Source organism: Staurois parvus, unplaced genomic scaffold (assembly GCF_062004578.1).
Source record: "Staurois parvus isolate SC_StPar_1 unplaced genomic scaffold, SC_StPar_1.0 ptg000168l, whole genome shotgun sequence".
NCBI classification, from domain to species: domain Eukaryota; kingdom Metazoa; phylum Chordata; class Amphibia; order Anura; family Ranidae; genus Staurois; species Staurois parvus.
In genome coordinates, this window is record NW_028317964.1 from 5279200 (window position 1) to 5302577 (window position 23378).

At 41.5% G+C, this 23378-nt stretch overlaps 1 protein-coding gene across 1 annotated transcript in view; it reads right to left on the bottom strand.

The window, feature by feature from the left end:
• The window catches only part of EFL1 (elongation factor like GTPase 1), a 601029-nt gene that overhangs the window by 402919 nt on the left and 174732 nt on the right, over nucleotides 1-23378 (bottom strand). Inside the window, exon 13 of the mRNA XM_089676417.1 lies at nucleotides 567-703. Within this exon, the coding sequence (XP_089532543.1) occupies nucleotides 567-703 (137 nt within the window). The remainder of the gene's footprint in view (nucleotides 1-566; nucleotides 704-23378) is intronic.

Here is a 23378-nt window from a genome sequence, read left to right on the forward strand (position 1 = left end):
CAACCATCTCTGACACCTAGGAATACCAGAAAAACCATGTGGGACTAGAAAAGCACAGGAAGCTGGGGAACTGTAAAAATGGGGAATGCAATTCTTAAATATATTTGGGAAATTGAAAAACAAGCAGCAAATATACTAAAAGCAAAAAAAAAATAAAAAAAATTGAAAAGGGTGAACTTGCGTTTTAATGTTGAATTACAGCATGGTCATTTCTTTGATACACAATTTGTATTATTAGTAGCTACTTGTATGTTTACCAACCCTTAAAACGGAGCAGACTGTTTTTTGAGAGCGGCACTAAAGTCACTGAATTTGTAAGCGCAGACAGTAAATTAACTGATCGCTAACCACATACACCTCACACCACCTAAACAGCTAATTTACTTGTAATTATGTTGTCTGGAGACTGGTGTCAGCAACTGTTAGCAAGTTATGTGGATGCTAATGATATGTAATTGCTGCCTGTACGGTGGGAACATTCAGTGATCAGAAAATTACAACAAACTAGCTTTAGAATCCTGAAGGGAAATCGAGAAGTGCATAAAATAGTAAGCACAGCCACTTGCCTTTAGTGTTCTCATTGTCTGCAGTCACTTGGCATTCACTGCTGGAGGGAGCCTGCTCCTGATTGATTGCCATCCTTTCAGCATGTCTCTGTCGTGCAAGCTCTCTTCTGAGCGCAATTTCTTCCTGAGTTAATGGCCTGCAAGAAGTGCAGTTATTTGCATGAGAGCTATACCTTGGCTAACAAGAATTGAAAATCACTAGTTCCCAATACTCATTTCCACTTTCAGTAATGAAAAGGCACATCTGGATTACAGCAAATGGTCTCCAGTTATTTTTGCTGCCTTAAAAGTCCAATGGCTTGAGGAGTCTTCTTACAGTTATCAAGTACAACAATCGCACACTTACCGGGTACCTCAACCTCACATCTAGGGTCCTTTAACCCCTTCACGCCGGCCGCACGCAAATGTGCGGCCACCCGGCGACTGGGCCTAGATGCCGAGCGGCCGCACATTTGCATTCATGTAACAAAAAACATATGTGCTGAGAGCGCGCGCCCTGCACGCTCCCAGCACACAAGTGCGGTACTCACGGAAAGGACGCGGTCCGCTCTTTCGATCAGGACCTTTCCCAATCATGTGACCGGCCGTGATGTCACGGCGGCCACAGGACACTAGGCCCAGCCCTGTCCCGGCGCAGGAACTCCTCTTTACGCCGGGACAATCCGGCGTGAAGGGGTTAATATGGGCATCATTAGTTCATTTAATAGACTGAAACCTTGCGCCAAAAAAATTACAATCAATAAATAAGTGCTGCTGTTCAAAAATGACAACACATCAAACAAAACTCATAATAATATGTATATAAGAAGTGCAGCGCTCGGTAATAAAAACAAATATATATATATATATTGGAATGGAGGCTGAACATCGTAGGAGGTGGCAGCATTTTAGAGAAGCTCCTGCATGCCATGGAAATACACCGATAGCTACCATTTAAGTGAGCCAATACACACATAGCTAGTGTGTCTAAGCAGTCTAGAGACGTTGCACATTGCCCTGCCATCTTCCATTATACAGCAGATGAGTGTAACTGTCGGAATGAGCATAGCCCCTCCCACTACCTAATGCGCATGCGCGGAAAGAGTATCTGAAGACCAGTAGGAGGAGCTACGTCAGTTCAGCCTGAACATCGTAGGAGGTGGCAGCATTTTAGAGAAATGGTCAGAGTTCCTCCTGCGCTATGAGAATAGAAGTGTGCAACCTAGTATAAAGCTGCCAACACTCAAAAACTGATACCAAAACAGTGTTAGTGATAAACAAATAAGTAGTGTAGCGCTCTTAACAAATAAATAAGTGCCAAAATATGCTAAATTTAATCCTAAAAATAAAATAAAATGAAAATACTCCTTCATATATAGTAATCAAATACAGATAAGATTAGTGCCAAACTAAAATCTATTCCCCACTAGATATAGTGAGTGCCTATTAGTAAATATCACAGTGCACACACACCTATAACAAACACAAATAATACAAAAGGCTATATTCAATAAAGGATAATAAAGTATAATACACAGTGCTCACACAGTGCCAAAGTAAAAACAGTGTCCTCTAAGTTGGAACAAACTCTTAGCAATGTCCTTTTGTGAAAAACAATATAATCATGCAGTGTAAAATGGTGATATATCCGTGATTGTGTCAAAAACACTTCTCCTGATAACGGCTAGATTGCTAACTTGATAACTTGATTGATAACTTGGTTCGCGAGTCCGTAGTTCCGGTGCGTGGTGACGCACTTCCGGCATGCGACGCCATTTTACTACACCCAGGAAGTCCCATTCACATGCAGTGTACCCACACATCGGTGAGGAGGGAAGACTGCTCTGAAATGTGAGTGTTACTCTTTAACCTTTAATAAAAGAAAGTGCTTGGAAATACTGCACTTAGAGTTTCTTCTTGGCTCACTGAATTGGTGAGCTATTATTCTCCAGAAAAAATCTTGGATGTCCAGGGGCGATAGGAGCCTCAATAAGGAGACCCAGTAAAGGAAGGAAGCTGCTGGCCATTATAAACCAAGGATCCAGGGAGATCCTGCAAGCCTGTTGGCCCACACATAGCTAGTGTGTCTAAGCAGTCTAGAGACGTTGCACATTGCCCTGCCATCTTCTATTATACAGCTGATGAGTGTAACTGTCGGAATGAGCATAGCCCCTCCCACTATGTAATACGCATGCGCAGAAAGAGTATCTGAAGACCAGTAGGAGGAGCTGCGTCACTTCAGCCTGAACATCGAAGGAGGTGGCAGCATTTTAGTGAAGCTCCTGCATGCCACGGAAATACATTGATAGCTACCATTTAAGTTGAACTGCACAACTGTGAAATGGAGAAGAAGGTGCCTACGGCCACACCTCCCTGAATGCACCCGATCTGATTTGACCTCGGAAGCTTTGCAGGGTTGGGCTTGATTAATACTTGGATGGGTGCCTTCCTTGGATTACCAGTTCACAGACACGTTCCTGGGACGGATTACTACTACATAGTGGAATCCAGCTCACCCAGAGGGATACCACCGACCAGGAGCACATAGGGGGACCCCTAGTGGAAGTGGACTACCAGCCTCATATCAAATAGGAGGAGGACCATCCACCATCAGATGACATCTGGGTTTTTTTATACACAAAAGCTCTTTTAATATGCGCGTCCGGTGAGTGCGCATTACTTTATCACTACCACACAGATACCGGACTCTCATGTCACCTGAGCACTTTAATTTTCATATTAATTTCCTGGACTATTTCTTTGCTTTTTGTGCATTTGTATGGGATCAACCTCCATTCCAATATATATATATTTGTTTTTATTACCGAGCGCTGCACTTCTTATATACATTGTTGGTTTTAGGGTGATATTGGTATCTTTTTTGTGCATAGCAGCTTGTTACTTATATATATATACTTAGGCGCTTGTACTACTTTCCGCATACAAAACTCATAATATAACACAGCGCAAATAATAATGCAAAATAAAATAAATTATATAGAAATCCAAGAAAAATCTCAAATAAAGTCCAGTGTTCCAAAAAAACAAATGTGAAAAAAAGTGAAGGAAAAAAACTATTTCATAAATTTTCCAGTGTGCTCACATCATCAGTGGTGAATCATTTCCCCCACACTCACCAGATAAAGTGGATTCTCAAGCTGATAGGGCTTTGAGAATCAAAACAGGGTTGGAGGTGGGGTGTAGTCTCCTACATGAGGCGATGAAAAAAATAAAAGAAAATACCAATAGTGTGATACTGTATAAGGCTCAGAAAAAATATTAAATGACCATCATTACACTCACATTCACATTATTTTGCATTATTATTTGCACTGTTATATTATGATAATCAGTTCATTAAAGTATTGAATTGTATTGTAACTGTACTGTCTGCCCTGATGTTGTAAAGCGCGCGCAAACTGTTGGCGCTATATAAATCCTGTATGATAATAAAAATGAATATGGATTCAGGTTACATCTGCTTGGACATCTGCATTCAGCTCAGCTCAGCTCAGTTCAGTTTACATCTGTTTTTGCATTCTTTGTTATCCACTTAAAGACTGGGCCTATTTTTTTATTCTTTTTTGTTTACAGAAAAAAATCTGTATTTTATGCAACAAAATTAATTAAAACCCCAAACATTAAGTATTTTTTTTTAAAGCAGAGGCTCTATAGAATAAAATGGTTGGTGTTGCAATTTTTTTATGTCACACTGTATTTGCGCAGCAGTTTTTCAAAAGCAATTTTTTGAGAAAGCATACATGTTTTTGAATTTTAATGCAAAAAAACTCAATATAATACCAAAATGTTTGGTAAAATATAAAAGATAATGTTACATCTAGTAAATAGATACCAGGCATGTCATGCTCTAAATTTATAACAGGAATTACCATTCAGGAAAAAAGGGATTTTACAAGCACTAAAATATGTACAATGTATTTTTCCTTTTGTTTTTAAAATTGGATTTAATAAAATGGTGTTTTTGCATTTTTATTTTTTTTTGTAATATTTTGGTGCTTGTAAAGTCAGTTTTCCAAAATGTATGGTTATTTCTGTTCTATGAGTTGGGATAAGCACCGTGTATATTTAATATAATTGACCAGTACTATATACTTTATGCTCTAAATTGGCCCATGCCCATGCAATGGCTACAAACTATGTACATTTCATTATTCAGAGGTGACACTTTAAAAGCCTTTACAGGTTATCACTTTAACTAGTTGCCTACCGGCACTTTCACCCCCTTCCTGCCCAGGGCAATTTTTAGCTTTCAGTGCTGCCACACTTTGAATGACTATTGCATGGTCATGCAACACTGTACACATATGAAATTTTTATCATTTTTTTTAGATATATAGAGCTTTCTTTTGGTGGTATTTAAGTCACCACTGGATTTTTTTTATTTTTTGCTAAACAATGTCTTTTCTTAGTTCCTGTTATAAAAGTTTGCAAACAGGTAATTTTTCTCCTTCACTGGTGTGCACTGATGAGGCTGCACTGATGGCTAGTGATGAGGCGGCACTAATGAGGCTGCACTGATAGACATTGACTGGTGGCACTGATGGACACTGGCAGCACTGGTGGACACTATTGGGGCTGGGAGCTGCACTGGACAGCATCTGATTTTTTATTATTACTGGCTCTCCTCCTTCCTCACACTGTGACAGCATGAGGAAAGTGCAAACGATAACCCTTAACTGTATTTACATTGTGATATGTGGTAAAAGGGCGCTGTGATTGGTCCTTTACCATGTCATGTTATCAGCTGTGTCCGTTGGACACAGAGCTCACCGGGGGCGCGTGGGAGGCGCAGTTCTGGAGGACATCATATGGCGCCCTTCCAGGACTAGACGACCGCGCTGTAGCTGTCATTCATATATAGCCCGGTTGTCAAGTTGTTAAACATACACAGGAGGTCTGGGTCTAGAATTATTGCTCTTGATCTCACGTTACTGGTGATAGATCACATGTGTGGTGCGATTGCTGTTTACATACCAATGCATGCGTTCGCCTTTTGCACGCTAGCATGGGGGACGGCTTCGCTTTAAAATTTTTACATTTATTTTTACACTGTCCCTTTAATTTTGTTTTTAATCAGATTTAATGTTATCACAAGGAATGTAGAAATCTCATGAAAAGTATTTTTTACTGAGATATCTTGGGTCTATTAGACCCTAGATCTCTACTCTGCCCTTAAAAGTTTCAGGTCATACCATGACTGGTATGATCTGATGCTATTTTCAAACTAGTAATGGTTTGTTGACATCTAGTGAAACCTGAACAAACTAAATACTTCTTGCTTCCAGTTTCTCAGATTCCGATCAGCTCAACAGTCAGTCAGCGGAACCACTGACCGCAATCTTGGGTTCCCCGGTTGGACGGGAGAGCCCAAGAAGGCAATGGAAGGTGGCGGGAGGAGAGGGGGATGCAACCTCCCACCACTTGTAAAAGCAATCCAGCAGCTAATTAGCCACTAGGGTTGCTTTTACAAGAAGGCCGATCACTGGCTAAAAATAAAAACTATACCAGGATGATGCCTACTGCTACAGGCATCATCTGATATAACCACTCAAAGTTGGGCAATGTACCCGTAAGTCGCTTAGCGTTAAGTAGTTTTTTAGTTGCTGCAGAAACCAATCATACAAAAGTATAAAAATGATTCTTGTAAAATGCACATAAACAGGACAGGCATAAATGGAAGGCATCCATTTAAACAGAAAACGACATAGCCTTGTTCCATTTAAAAAAATACCTGAATTACAGATGTAAGCGGATGTAAATTGATGATCATCAGTTTATATCCATGCGCCCGCCCAACAAAAGACATACATTGTGATTCAGTCTGGTTCCTTCTGCAAAACTGACAGACTGACCCAAACTGAATGCCTGTGAGAAAAGACCCATACTGGGTATATCACACTTAGGCAGGCCATAAATGATGCAATTATCTTTTCTTTAGCAAATTACTGGATTCCCCTCATCACAGTGCAGATGAGGGAACCCCCCCCCCCCCCACTACACTATAGCATTCTGACAGCGGAAGGTTTCCCCACTATCAGAATACAATGATAACTGCTGCTGGCTGTAGCCGGCTGCAGTGATCTTACGGAAAAAAAAACAACAGGCTGATTGTACTGAAGTCAGTCCATAGATCAACTTCAGTACAACTAGCTTGCCCACAAATGGATCAAAAGTCAACCGGTTCCTGTTGAACCAGCTGAATTTCGATTTGCCTATGGCTGCCTTTTCCAGGTACCTCAACCTCACATTTATTGCGTACAACAATCAGTGTAAAGTTGTGTGGCAATACTGCTGCATATGTAACATACATCAAGACAATAAAAAGGTATAATTCTGCTCAAATAATAATGTGAGCTGGTAATGCTGATGTGTTGCACCGATTTGTACAAGGCATGCATCTTCATGATTCATTTCTTTTAGATTAAAGAATCTGATTTTGGGAAAACAGACCATACTTGTCTAAAGCCGGCTATAGATAGTTCAAATCTCAGCCGTTCAGCAGGAACTGGCCGAGATTATAACCATGTATGGATAGGCTGAATGTACCAAAGTTGATCGATTGATCGATCAACTTGGGTACAACCAGTCTGCTGGATTTTACATACGATTATTGCAAGCAGCTGGTATAGTTGCTAGCAATAATCACTGTCTTCTCCCGCCCCTCCCCCCTCCCCCCAGAGGGAATACAATGGCTCAACAGGATGGATTCCCCTGATTGCAGGGAAGACATTCACTCCAAGTATGGCCTGCCTAACATATGATACATGATGCCTTTGAAATTTTCCCATTGTCTAGAAGTGGCTAAGTAGTTAGTACTCCTGCCTTGCAGTACTAAGGATCACAATTCAGTATAATACCTGCATGGAGTTTGCATATTCTCCCTGTGCTTTTGTAAGTTTTCCCTGGGTACTTCAGGTTCCTTCCACGCTGGCAGGTTTATTGGCTCCAGCATGTGTATGTATGTGGGATAGGGACAAAAGACGGCCATAGATGGATCGAATCTCTGCTGGTTCACCAGGGACTGGCCGAAATTAGATCCATCTATTGGCAGGCTGGTTGTTCTGAAGTCCTCAGAGGACGTCTGTTATGATGAAATACGTCAGGGCGTGACCATCCGTTACGTCAGCACGCACGCCAGGACCACGTGCATTGATATTTCCCAATCTGAATGAGGAGGAGACTGGAGTATGAGATACGAATAATCTATTAATTGGAGGTCCTTTTGGGTTGCTGGCTGATTATCAAGTTCGAGATTTCACAACCATTTATTATTAACCCCTTGGCGCCAGCGCCTCCCGGTCCTTTAAGGGTTTCAGAAGCCGGAGCTGAGTTTTAAGGTCATGTGACTGCTGTGATTCACCATCACGGCGGTCACATGATCGGGAAAGGTCCCAATCGAAAGAGGAGATCGGGACCTTTCCGTGAGTACCGGACATGTGTGCTGGGAGCGCGGAGGGCGCACGTTCTCAGCACATTTGTTTCTCTCAATTGCAAGCAAATGTGCGGCTGCACGTCGTCAAGGCCCAGATGCCGGAAGGCCTCACATTTGCGAGTGGCCGGCGCAAAGAGGTTAAAAGATTGATTGAATTCCTACTAATTTTCCACTGCTAGTTATTCACCAGCTTCTGGTGAGTGCTGAATCCAATGGGGTGTTAATCACTGCAGGAGCACATGTATGGTATATCATTTTGTCTTAAAGAGACACTTACCACTGGAATGAATTGAACTTTTCACATTATAATTTATGTTTTATATTTTTTGGAAGTTTTTTTTCTTTTACTTTTTTATATCAATTTGACATTGTTTTTGACATAGCGCTGTTTATGTGTACTACTACTTTTTTTAGTCACTGTTTATATATTTTTTAGTTATTTAAAACGGCAGCTTAGTTTAAATATGTAATTCTCCTAGACTGTAAGCACCAAGGAGCAGGGCCCTCTAACCTCTCGTGTATCGAATTGTATTGTTACTGTACTGTCTTGTGTATTGTCTCCCATTGTAATGTACAGCGCTGAGCAAACTATTGGCGCTATATAAATACTGTATAATAATAATTACTGGTTTAATAATTCTTATTTTAATTTTGTATGCCAATATTTTCACCATTTCTTGAGCGTGGGGATATAGGCTGTTTTCATCCTATATATATTTAAAAAATACATTGCAAGATGTATTAAAGAATTCATAGCTGCAATGTGTGTCTTTTACATCAACCGAGATTTCAGCTTTAAAAATATAATATACCGTATAAGACGACCCCCTACTTTTCCTGTTAAAATGTAGTGTTTGGGCTATACTTGCCGTATAAGACTACCCCTCTTCCAATACACACCAGTGGGAAGAATCGTGCCCCATCATTGGTGTCAGTGGGAGGAATAGTGTCCCATCATTGGTATTAGTGGGAGGAATAGTGCCCCATCATTGGTGTCAGTGGGAGGAATAGTGTCCCATCATTTGTATCAGTGGGAGGAATAGTGCCCCATCATTGGTATCAGTGGGAAAAATAGTGCCCCATCATTGGTATTAATGGGAGGAATAGTGCCCTATCATTGGGGTCAGAGCGACGAATCGTGCCCCATCATTGGTGTCAGTGGGAGGAATAGCGCCCCATCATTGGTGTCAGTGGGAGGAATAGCGCCCCATCATTGGCGTCAGTGGGAGGAATTGTGCCCCATCATTGGTATCAGTTGCAGGAATAGTGCCCCATCATTGGTATCAGTGGGGGGAATAGTGCTCCATCTTTGGTGTCAGTGGGAGGAATCGTGCTCCATCTTTGGTGTCAGTGGGAGGAATCGTGTCCCATCATTGGTGTCAATGGGAGGAATAGCGTTCCAACATTGGTGTCAGTGGGAGGAATAGCGTTCCAACATTGGTGTCAGTGGGAGGAATGAGGAATAGTGTCCCAACATTGGTGTCAGTGGGAGGAATAGTATCCCATCATTGGTGTCAGTGGGGGGTGGAATAGTGCCCCATCATTGGTATCAGTGGGGGGGGGGGGGGGGAATAGTGCCCCATCGTTGGTGTCAGTGGGGGGGAGGAAAAGTGCCCCATCGTTGGTGTCAGTGGGAGGAATAATGCCCCATCATTGGTATCAGTGACACCAATGATGGGGCACTATTCCTCCCACTGACACCAATTACACCTGTTCTAGTATGGTGCTGCTGCAGCCAGCATATGTGGTTGCAGCAGCACCTCTGCACGGCACACTTACCGGCCGCTCCTTCGCTCGATTTTCGCGGGGCCGCTCAGCTCCGCCTCCTCGCTGGTGATTGGCCGCCTGTGTGCCTTTCTTGAGCTACAGTTCTGGCGGCCAATCACTGGTGAGGAGGCGGAGCCGAGCAGCTGCCCGAACATCCAATGGCCGAACCGAATGAAGGAGCAGCCGCGCTTCCTGGACCGGATCATCACGGGACCGGAGCCAGGTAAGAGACAGCAGTCCCTGCCCACCCCTGTACTTAGTGTCCCTTCCGTTGGAAGGGGGGGCGGCGGCGGCACCGCGCCGCCCCCCTAAAAAGTGTCAGCATGCCATATACCGGCGTATAAGACGACCCCCGACTTTTGAGAAGATTTTCAAGGGGTAAAAAGTCGTCTTATACGCCGGAAAATACGGTAGCTATTTTTTTTACAAAACAAGACTTTTCACAACAAGGCAGCATTTACAAGAAAACGTCTGATCATGGTTCTATGAGAGTGTATAACAGAAATAAAAAAGTCAGCCTTTACTTCTGTATAACAACTTTAAGGTAGGGTCAAGCAAGGAATCCAGCATGTCAAAACACTGCAGAAAAGCTGAAACATGCCGAAAGCTCTGTCATTTTTCCACAAAGCTCAGTGGCCCCAAACCAGTTAAAATGTTACATTCTAGCAGATTAATTAGGGAACTGTTTGGCAATTGTGTGAAGAAAAAAAAAAAAACACAGAAAAAGAAAGAAAACGGCAACATGAAAGCAGAGGCCAAAGCCTGAATAAAGAGGCAGTGTGCATAACTGTCAAGCCTCGGAAGAATATTACAAACACCTAGTAAAGCAGATGAAGTAAAAACACATGTATATTAAATGTCCCTTTTATTGCTATTAAACAAACCCAGCATGCCTTTCCAAGCAAAGGAGTTTAGCGTGACATGTAGAAAACACAACCTGATCATTTTTCCAGTTGCCATAAAGTAGGAACATGAAAGGGAGCAGTATGAAAACTAATACAGAAAAGGGTTTAACAAACATGGGCTGACTACGAAGACCAGCATGGAGTGCATACCGTTGAACCCAAGTCACTTGATACTTGTTAAACTGGAACTTTAGGCTACAAAATAAAAATGGGTGAACAGGGAGGATTTTTAATGCATGCTTTGTCTCTGCATTAAAGTTACCTACGTGCCTGTTGGCCCCTGTACAGTGAGATGTGCATGAGCAGCGCACTCTACAAATCTGGCAACACTGAAGCTGACTGCACTCCCACGCCTGCGCGGGAGGGATGTCATCCCCGCCTGGCCAATTAATTGATCAAGATCCGGAAGCCGGTAAACCGAAGATGTCAACGCCCGAATTAGGAGCTCTGGAACGTCACATCGCTGGATCCAAGTATAGTTCCGCTTTAATATGCGCATGTCACCAATACATCACAGAATGTTCCAATTTTTAATTTTAAAAAATGAAGTCAGGGTGCTACCAATGTACTGAAAATTTGACTTTAGGAAATTTATCATGAAGGTATCATGAAAATCTATGCATGAAAGTAAAAAAAAGCTTCTGTGTGTGGCTCCTCCCACAGCCCCCCCAATACATACCCAATCTCGATTTCAGCAATGTGCATGAGAGCCTCAGCTCTCCTGCATCTCTCCCTCCTCATTAGCTGAGACACAGCAGGGAAAACCACTGCGGGGCAGGGCTGAGCCACGCTCTGTTTGTCTTATACACACAGAGGCAGCTCGGGAGTGTGCAAGCACGAGTGCCCCCAGAGCAAGCAACTTGCTATGGAGGCACTCAGCAAGGGAGGGAGCCAGGAGTGCCAGAGGAGGACCGGAGAATAGGAGGATTGGGTTCCGCATGGCCTTCTCTACACACACCTGTCCTTCCCTCTCACTATCTACTTCCCTCCTCTACAGTTCCCAGGCTTCTCTGTGCAAAACCATTATGCAACGCAGGTAAGTATAACATGTTTTTTTTTTTAACCAAGCCATTAATATCACTTAAAAACAAAACAAAAAAAAATGAGCGTTAACTTAAGCTTAGTAACACAAATATTAACTAAAAGAAGATGTGGTGCTATAAAATTGCCTTTTTAACCCCTTGACGCCGACGTAACACAAATATGCGGCCTCACGGACCTGGGCTTTTTTCCGTGGGGCCGCATATTTGCGTACCCGTCTTTGTGCTGGGAGCGCGCCGCTCGGCGCGCTCCCAGCACCAAGACCGCGGTGTCACTGAGAGCCCCGGGTCCCGTTCTAACGATCGGGACCCGGGACTCCCGATTCCGGGTCACGTGATCGCTGTGATAGCCTCTGATTGGCTATCACAGTGATCAATCACTGTGCAGCCCGGCCCCCTTGTTTTCTCTCTCTCTATGAATGGAGAAGAGAGATACATTGTATCTCTCGAACTCCTGACACAGAGAGAAAAAAAAGTTTGTAAAAAAAAAAAAATAAATAAATAAATATTAAAAAAGAAAAGAAAAAATAAAGAAAAATACCTAGATCAAGGTTTGATCTAGTTCAGTACCAGGGTTAGTGTTTGGGTCAAGGTCAGGGTCAAAGGTCAGGGTCAAGGGCAAAGGTCAGGATTTAAAAAAAAATTGGTGTCAGTTAGTGTTAATGTCAATGTCAGTGACAGTGTGTTTTATATAAAAAAAAAAAGACAAAAACAAAATGCGCACTGTTGTTTCTGGACTGTACTACGGGTACAAACAACAAATAACATACACATATATGGTATCGCTGCGATCGTCAAGAACTGGAGAATGTATTTTGAGTTGTTCTTTGGTGGTAGGTTATGGTCGTAACAAGAAACACACAGTTAAATTTAAAAAAATGATTTTTTTTACTATTTTGGCCCAGTTTTCCTTTAATAATAAAAAAAAATTAGGAGCTATCCATTACCATTTACCACCAAATGAAAGCCCAATTTGTCCTGAAAAAAAAAAGGTATAATCCACCTGGATGTACAAAGTAGTTGTGACGATATGTACGGTTTTACTAACATGTCAACGTTGCAGAATTGTGCTTAGGCATTTAGATTTGTTTTACCCTTAGACGTGAAGGGGTTAAGTAATATTGACCCAGCTTTCTACAACATGGCAGCCCTAAACACTGCAATGATCTTTTTGGAATATTACATTTATCTACACTGCTTCCTAAACAGAAAAGTATAAATCTGTACTGTTACAAACTAGTCAAGAAATGCAAAGTGCTCAAACCTTTTATTGATTTTACAATCACCTACTGTGTTTATGGCTCTAGAAGTTCTCAGGCACAGAAGCAGCTTTTCAGCACTGCAGATGATCTCCAAATCTCTATTAGGTCTCACAGAGCCTCTTTTAAAATTTAAAGAAGAAAAAAAAAAGTAACTTCAAACAGAACCTACAGTGCTGATGAGCTTTCCCAAACTACCTGAGATATGATAAAGCTTACTACAGTGATCCAAAGAGCCTTAGGCTTGGTCCACACTTAGATGTGGGGCAGGAACGCAAAATTGTGCATGTTCCCATGATGCAAAAGAACATGCATTTTTTCACAGGAGCGCTGTGGTGCCATTAATTCTTAAAGGCACCCCAATGTACTTTGCACCAACCAATGTGCAGTCTTGTGTGTGTGTGTGTGTGTGAAAGATGCCCACCAAAATGCATGGCAATAACGTACCATGCATTTTGGTGTGCCAATTTTTTTTAAAAAAAAAGGTGCTGGACCTTCTGTCAATTGCAAAAATAATTTAGGCTTTCTCATGTTTATTTCTTTTGTTTCTATTGGTATGACACAAAAAAGTGGAGAAACAAAAAGCCAAATCTTACACATTCCACGCAAAACCCCCAAAATAGACTGGACAAAATTATTGGCACCTTCTCAAAATTGTAAAACATAACTGCATTCCAAGTTTGTGATGCTCCTGTAACTTGTAATTAAACACACCTGTGTCAATTAATAGGTGTTGACAATATAGAAATCACACTGGCAACCAGTTAAAATGGTGAAACATTTAGGCTACGTTCACATTAGCATTGTGTGCAGGCGGCAGAGAGGCGTTTGGGAAGTGTTTTTACCACTTCCCAAATGCCTCGGACAATTCTGCACGTTACAGCACATGGTGCTGTTCTAACGGGAGCGTTAGCATCGCGTTGCGGCAAAATGGACGCCTCTGGTCGAGTCAGGAGGCGTTGAAGCCTCCTATTCTAGTCTATGGTGCCGCTCCGCGGTGTGGTTGCGACGCGGTTGCGGGGCTTTTGTGGAGCGGTAACACTATTCAAACTGCATTAAAGTGGTTTGTGGGGTGTTTTTAACGCTCGGCAAACGCCTAGCAACGTCGCTAAACTGCGCATGCGGCGTTTGTGGAGCGTTTGCCGAACGTTAAAAAACGCTCCGCAAACGCCGGACCAACGCTTACCAAACGCTATAGGAGCGTTTGGCAAGCGTTGGTAAAACAGCCAAGTGTGAACGAGCCCTTACTCAAGCTTTCTGTTGTGTGTCTCTGTGTGCCACATGGAGCGTGGAGAAGAAAAAAAGCAGCAAAGAATTATCTGAGGATTTGAGAACAAAAATTGTGGAAAAGAATGGGCAATCTCAAGGTTACAAATCCATCTCCAGAGACCTTAATGTTTCTGTGTCCACTGTGCGCAATATTGTCATGAAGTTTACAGACCATGGCACTGTAGCTAATCTCCCTGGACGTGGACGAAAGAGAAAAACTTGATCAAAGATTGCAAGAAAGGATTGTTCGAATGGTGGATAAAAACCTAGATCAACTTTCAGACAAATTCAAGCTGACCTTCAGGCACAGGGTACAACTGTGTCAGCTCACACTATACGTCACTATATAAATGAAAAGGAATGCTTTGGTAGGAGACCCAGGAGGACCCCACTGCTGACACAGAAACATACAAAAGCCAGATTGGAGTTTTCCTGAGAAAGCCAAAATCCTTTTGGGAGAATGTGCTGTGGACAGACGAAACAAAATTATGGCTTTGTGGTAAATCCCATTATTCTACTGTTTTCAGCAAAATAAATTAGGCATTTAAAGAAAATAATGCGGTCCCTACAGTCAAACATGGTGGAGGTTTACTGATGTTTTGGGGTTGCTTTGCTGCTTCAGGCATTGGATGTCGTGACCGTGTGCATGGCATTATGAAATCTGAAGACTACCAAAGAATTCTGGGGTGCAATGTAGGGCCCCAAATGTCAGAAAGTTGGGTCTCCATTAGAGGTCATGGGTCTCACAGCAAGACAATGACCCAAAGCACATGTCAAAAAGCATATGGTTTCAGACAAAGTGCTGGAGTGTACTGAACTGGCCAGCAATGAGTCCAGATCTCAATGCCATAGAATACCTGTGGAGAGATCTCAAAACATCAGTTGAGAAAAGGAATCCAATCTGAGAGACCTGGAGCAGTTGGCGAAAGAAGAGTGGTCCAAAATTCCAGTAGAGAGGTGGAAGAAACTCATTGATGGTTACAGGAAGTGATTGGTTTCAGTTATTTTTTCCAAGGGGTGTGCTACCAAATATTAAATTGAGGGTGCAAACATTTTTGTCCAGTCCATTTTTGGGGTTTTGCGTGGAATGTGTCAGATTTGGCTTTTGGTTTCTACCATTTTTTTGTGTCATACCAATACAAACCAAAGAAATAAACATGAGAATGCCTAAACATTTGCAACAATTTTCAGGACAAAGTGCAATTTATCTGACAGAAATGCAGGGGTGCCAATATTTTTGGCCATGACTGTACACACCAAAAGGACTTTGTGTGTGCCATTCAAGACTAGAAAGCATCAACCAAAGAAAAGTCTATACAAATGTACAATGTATTAGTGCTATTTTGCCAGTTTTCTTCTCGTTTTTTTCATCAATTTTGGAGGGACATCCAGTTCTTGGTAATGTCACTGTTGCGCCATATTTCCTCTACTTGATGATGACTGTCTTCACTGTATTTTATGATCTATCTAATGCCTTGGAAATTCTTTTGTACCCTTCTCCTGACTGATACCTTTTAACAATGAGATTCCTCTGATGCTTTGGAAGTTCTCTGCGGATCATGGCTTTTGCTGTAGGACGTGACTAAGAAAATATCAGGAAAGACCTACTAGAACAGCTGAACTTTATTTAGGGTTAATCAGAGGCAATGTAAATGATGGCAGGTGTGTACTGACTCCTATTTAACATGATTTTGAATGTGATTGCTTAATTCTGAACACAGCTACATTCCCAGTTATAATATTGTGTGCACACTTATGCAACTGCATTATTTTTGTTTTTTTATGTTTACTTCCCCCCCCCCCCCTAAAAGATTTCAGTTTGTTTTTCAATTGGGTTGTACAGTTTATAGTCCATATTAAAGGTGGAAAAAGTTCTGAAATGATTTATCTTTGTCTCATATTTCTACATCACAGAAACCTGACATTTTAACAGGGGTGTGTAGACTTTTTATATCCACTGTATACCACGGATGGACAAATCTCCCACTGAGGATATTGTATTTTGACAGTCAGCCCATCCAACTGGTAAAATACCCAAACACTGGCTGCATCTGATTGGGTGCAGGCGCTGTTCAGCCGACAAACTTTGATACACTCCTTAAAGCAGAACTTCACCCAAAAGGGAAAGTTCCACTTGTTTTCATCCTCCCTCCCTCCACTGCCACATATGCACTTTTTTAAGGGGGGGGGAGTGGATACCAGGTTTTGACAGGTACCCACTTCCTCTTCTGGTCAGAACGCCGTGGCAATGTTCAGCCCCTCCACTTTCCCTTTTCAGCCTTCTGGGACACATCACAGGTCCCAAAAGACAGCAAAGCCATTTACAAAGCACAGTGCGGCTGCCAGAAGGCTTCATTGCTGGTTTCCCTTACCATGCCAGCGCCTGCATTTGAAGCCGATTGAAGAATTGCCTCAGGTGAGGACTCTTCTAGATCCCTGAAAAGGTGTGTCCTTCTGTTACTATTAGTAGTATTTGTAGCTGCTGGCTTTTAGGTTTTTGGGTAGAGACTGGAGTTCCACTTTATTTATTTTTCCCAAGCAGGAGGGGGACAACCATTGAGAGAATTTCAGCTGGTTCATCAGGAACTGGATGAAATTCGAACAGTATATGACCAGCTTTAGAGTCTAATTGCCTAACAAAGGCATACAAACAAAACCCAGTGTTGAACAGAAACATATAAATGAATAAATTTATTACATAATTTAGCTAACAACCGCTGAATTCTGCAGATGTGCAGTTTATTCCCAGCAATTTATTTGGAGGTTTTGACAAAACAAATTACATTGCCTCTATAAGTAACACATGTCCCTTTCAGAATAAATGAATCTGTATGTGCTCAGATGGACAGCATCAAAGGGACCACATGAAAATGATGACATTTCTTTGTTTTCACTCTGTCATGAATGAGGAGATAAAAATAAATGGTAGGTGTCACCATCCACAGAGAAAACACCCTCAGAACTTTCCAAGGTGCTTTGTAATCACTTGCAAGAAAAGTTAAAAGTAATATAATGAATGGTGGAGAAAATGTACCCAAGACAATAAAGAGCATCCTCATCCTAGACCTCATGAAAAGTAAACAAGACATAAAAAAAACTCCTTTAAGTTCAAAAGATACTTGACTGTTCTAATCAGATAAAAAAATATATACAATTCAACATTTTCCACAAAAGTACAGAATGGTGAACATCTAATTGCTACAGGTTGCCACATATCCAGGTTTGAGATCTGAAACCAGGAAGACAAAAAGGGAAAATAACTGTTGCTTTGTATAAAAAATACACACAAAGCATTTTCCCATAGAAAAGGGTCCCTTCATATTTCTCTGTTTGAAAACTACCCATCAGATATGATCTTTGGCTTCCATGTGCAGTCCTGACGCAGTGAGCAAAGAGACCTCTTGCCATGCCCAGCAGAAACAGCACGCTGCTAAAAATGCCGCAATGTATGAGCTGCATTGTGAATGGCTTCATGGCCAATGATGGGGTCACAGTCTAAGTATGCTCTTTGTGCATAGAAATGTATGGCAAAGCACATAAGGATGAATGAGCATAGAAAACATGGCTTAGAATAAAAACTAGTTCTGCCTTTTACATACTGTCTACATCTTTAACTATTTGTAAATAACTATATCAATTAATATCTTTTAGGGGGATCCTGTCCGCCGATCACCACTGAGCAGGCGGGTGACACGGACACAACTCGCTGTTCTCTATGGGGCGGTCAGATGTGAACGGACCGCATGTCTGTTTACATCCAACTGTCATCTGATCCGATCTGCTAGAGGTTGGGGAATAGATCCCCATCCTGTTTTTAGTAGATAAGATTGAATGAAACGGTGTAAACGGACACATGCCCATTTACATACACTAATCCATAGAGGTCAATGGATAATCCAATTGGGGCCGCCAGATAAATAGACAGGTGGACCCGATCGGTCCCGTTCTGGAAATTAATACTGACATTTTATTGATAGGCAACTCCTATCCTCATATTGATTAGTGGTTCCAAACTAATAATAACTAGTGCAGTAAGGGACACAAAAAGATACACTTAACATCTTTCTAAATAACTGTTCTGTTTATTCGACGCAACTGACGTTTTTTTATACACATGATTACGTAGGTATCACATTAATATTACAATTGTACTTTTATGGTAACAAGGGGCGTTACATAGACAGGCCAATTTCTAATCAGGATTTGAAAGAATGCAAACATGTAATGAAAACATTTTTAGTGCCGTGTGCAAGAGCAAACCATACAAAATAGAATACAATTTTATACAAAATAGAATACAATTTTATACAGAATATACAAATTCCTTTACAGTCCTCCCGTTTGAAAGGGGCCTTACTATATTTTGGGCATAATGCTCAAAATTAAAGGAAAATTGCCAATCTAGTACAAAAAAAAAAAAAAACTATGCATACTGATAATATCCCATCCCGGCAGAGACTATTTAACCATATAAGAAATAAGATACATATTCAGGCGAGTACAGTTTAAAAGGATTCATAAAATATTTTACAGGCGTGTTCAGTATGGGGAAAATTTAGCAAAGTGAACTTGCACCTTCCTTATTGAAAAGCAGACTGAAGGAGATATATTTAAAACCAAAGTGCAGCCTACATCACAAAAAGAAATATCAGCACAAGGGACACAACTTAAAGTCAATGGGGGAGATTTACTAAAACTGGTGTACACAGAATCTGGTGTAGTTGTGCAAAGCTTTGGCAATAAAAACTGGAAGCTGATTAGTTTCACCAGATTTTCACTCTTCAGGTTTAGTAAATAACCCCTAATGAGTGGTATCCCTTACCCTGATTACTCTTCTATTAGTGAATACCTTCAACTGTCCCCTTCATCTTGTCCCCCCACCCATCCCAGAAATATAAACTTCTGACATCAGGGGTTAGGGGTGGTGTTATTAGCACAAGGGACACATCTCACTGACTATAAATGGATGTCCCTTGCGCTGATTTTTCTGTTTGTGATTTTGGTTGCACTGAGGCTTTAAGTGTTTTAATAACCAAAACTTTTTTGTTAGACGGATTAGGGAAGGTTTAGCATTCTCTCAAGTTTCTTAATGATTTCTGTATTCCAGTTAAGTAGACTCACCATCTTTATTTGTTTTATAACTATAGTTACCGAGAAAAAAAAGTCATGAGTAGGCTAAATTTTTTCAGGTAAATCCTAACCCCTTAAAGTGTAAACCCAGGACCCTGCTTTCACTATATCTGATCTCCCACAGTACACAGAACATGGAAGTGCAATTAGTTTAGTAAATATAAACTGCTAAATACCTTTTCTCATCATCAGTTAGAGCACTGGTTAAAGCTTGTAGGAGATTTCTTTCTGCTCTAGGAGGATGTGAAACCTCTGACCCTCTGTCTGGACAGTGCTGATTGGCCCTGTGCTGATCACATGCACCCTCCGAGGAAAAAAAAAAAAAAAACATCTCTAGCAATACACACTAAACTGAGCATGTGACCACAGGTTCAGTCTGTATCAGGTAGCCATTTCAACAAGAGGAGGTGCAAATAAGAAAGGATCAAACAGCCTTTTTACACAAGGCAGAGAATTAACCCCTTAGGTTCCACAGTGAGTATAACAAGCATGCTTTACTGCATATACAGACTGATTTTACTGTTGTGGGTTTAGTAACACTTTAATGCTGAGCTGCCACATATGCAAATAGCAGGTGGCTGGAGGCGCGTACTCGGCATCCCCAGCACAGTGACCAAGCTGTCACCAGTGGGCAAGGCAATCAGGCAAAGCAATTAGGACACCTATTCTAGTGACAGTAGTCTAGAAGGCAAAAACTCTCCTTTCTTGTTACATTTTACAGGACAAGAAATGAAGGTAAATCTCACAAATAGGAAGACAACAAAAAATAAACAGACGTTTTAAGCCTTTCCTATCCCCCAAAAAGTTGCAACTTAAAGCGGAGTTCCTAAAAGTGGAAGCTCCACTCATTTGTCTCCTCCCCCCCCTCCACTGCAATATTTGGCACCTTTTGGGGGGGCGGAGGGGGGGGAGCGGATACAAGTTTTGACAGGTACCCGCTCCCACTTCTGGCTCAGTTCACCATGGTAAAGTGACTGCAAGGTTGTCTCCCCTCCTTCCTCCCGCAGTCTTCTGGGACACATCACAGGTCCCACAAGACTGCCGCACCAATCAGGATACACAGCATGACTTGCGCATGCGCAGTAGGCACCCGGCTGTGAAGTCGCAAGCTTTCACAACCTGGTACCCACAGTTGAGATGCTGGTGCCGAGAAGAGGGAGAGAAGAGACAGCGTGGGTTAGCACATCGCTGGACCCTGGAACAGGTGAGTGTGTTTTTATTAAAAGTCAGCAGCTACAGTCTTTGAAAAAAAATGACCGCTTTAAGAAAGAGATTTCAGTAATTATTCTTTGATTTGTTAACCCAGCTTTTTGTAACCTTGTTTTCTACCAACTGGCATTAACATTCATTACACATGCAACATTTTCACTTTAAGCTGTAGTAAAAGTTTCTACCTGTACTTTGCATATTTTGAACTTCATAAGATGTGCATTGACTATATAGTTTCATGATGTCAGACACAAGCAGGCAGAATATTCACAGACACATAGAGCGGTATTACATAGACACATAGAGCGGCAGACACACTAATGCGGTATTTAATTCAACACTCCTACATTTGTCATGCAACACAAAGGGATGGCCCATCATGGACTGAATGCAAAGTGTTTCAGAACAAGATGTAGTCTTGTCACCTTTGGTGAACAGGGACAAGCTAGCTTAAGCAATACATGGACATAGGGGAATCGATCAGCCATGACACTGCAAACTGCAGCCACTGCACCTTAGCCCACGGGTCTTCAAACCTTCTGAACAAATCATTGGTGTGCACAAGGAAAATAGTGCCCCATTGTTTGTGTCAGTGAGAGGAAAAGTACCCTATTATTGGTGTTATTTGGAGGAATAGTGACTCCTTATTGGTGTTAGTGGGAGGAATAGTGACCCCTCATTGGTGTCAGTGGGAACAATCATGCCCTAACTTTGGTGTCAGTGGGAGAAATAGTGCCCCCCATGCTGATGTCAGTGGCAGGAATTATGCCCCATTGTTAATGTCAGTTGGAGGAATAGTACCCCAAGGGCCAGATAAAGGCACGCAAAGGAGCGCAGTTTGGAGACCACTGCATTAACCCATCATTACAAGGTAAGGCAAACAAAGAACACAGGGAATATAGCTAAGCTAATACCTAATTAAAACAATAACACAATAGCAAGAGTACAATGTGTTTAACATGGTTTTACCATGTGTGACAGAAACATATCGAAATCTAGGCTATACATAACTAACCAATACACATACTTCTTCACTAATTCCTTGGGTAAAACTGTGATTTCTCAATACCATCTTGACAACAGTGTTGAGGCCAGTTTTGGAACAAACTAACTTCTAGTCTAGTAGTTACTTCCCTTGCTTTTGTTAGGCAGATGGGTCATCAGTTAGGAAAACCATGATCTGCTAATCTGACTGAGGTCTGCACTTCAAAAGCAAACTGAAATAAAAGCAGTAACAAACCCAAAAATGTAATACAGTGGATATAAAAAGTCTACGCATCCCTGTTAAAATGTCAGGTTTCTGTGATGTAAAAAAATGAGACAAAGATAAAGATAAATAATTTCATCACTTTTTCCACCTTTAATCTTTTAGGCAGAGGGAAGTAAAAATAAAAAACTTAAAAAAAAAGTTTCAAAGTAAATATTACAATAATAACATATTTAGCATTTACTAAAATACTCTATACTTTCTCTTTAATAGCTCTCTTTCTGTCCACATCATCCAGCAGGCCTTTCTCAAACTGGTTTCTGAATAGGAGGGTCTGCTTTCATTATAGACAGGGCAGGGACATGACAGGAGCAGTTGGGGTGGAAGTTTTTCCTGGCTCTGCATTGCCCCAGCCATCTCTGGCACTCCAAGCTGTCAAAAACGACAGATCAGCCGTAAGTCTATCTTTTCTGTTTAGCCCCCCTGACTTACTATAAGTCACCCTCCCATGTCCTATAAATACCCTTACCCTAACTTCAAAGCTGCGGCTTGCCACAATGTTGTCAACCCACTGGTAAAAGTTCTCTTTACCTGCACAGGCAAAAACTATAGACCTCTCTAGGGCGATCGCTTTAACATCTTCAGCCTCAAAAGGTTTTCCCATAGAAGTTTAGCAGGACTGAATATATAGATTTGCCCGGTGCAAGTGAGATGTCAGAGATCTCAACACTTATCCATTAAGTTACAGTGCTAAGCTTTTGAAAAAGTAAGATTTTAAACAATATCTCAATGAACACAAGAATCATTTTCAAAATTTTGACAAAAATAGAACATGTTTAATAGAACATTTACTTAGCTCATTATATGAAAGTAAGGGTAATAATTTAACTTAGATGACAAAATCTTCAGTTTTACTCAAATTAGTTGATGCAAAAATGTATACATCAAGTATTCTGACCTCCATGATTTGTAAAAACAGCACCAAGTCTTCTAGGCATGGAATGACATATTGCAACATGTATCTTTTTCTATTCTTCAGGAACGACCTCTTTTAGAGCCTGGATGCTGGATGGAGAGTGATGCTCAACTTGTCTCTTCAGAATTCCCCATAGGTGTTCAATTGAGTTCAAATCAGGAGACATACTTGGCCACAATCACTTTCACCCTGTTCTTCTTCAGAAATGCAACAGTGGCCTTAGATGTGTGCAACACTCATGCTTCCCCGCAGAGGGATACTGCCACCACGTTTCACTGTAGGCATCATACATTTTTCTTTGTACTCCTCATCTTTGCAACGCCATGCAGTTTTGAAGCCATCAGTTCCAAAAACATTTATCTTGGTCTCATCATTCCAGAGTCCCAGTAGTCTTCTTCTTTTTCAGCATGAGTACTAGCAAATTCTAGGAGGGCTTTTTTGTGCATGGGCTTTAGGAGGCTTTCTTAGTGGACAACACCCATGCCATTCCTCTGTAGTGTACATCATATTGTGCCACAGGAAACAATCACTCAAGTTTGGCTTTCTACTTTAGCTTTTTTTTTTTCCATGCAGTGAACTTGCATGGCAATTTTCTTCAAACCTTCTCATCAGAAGACA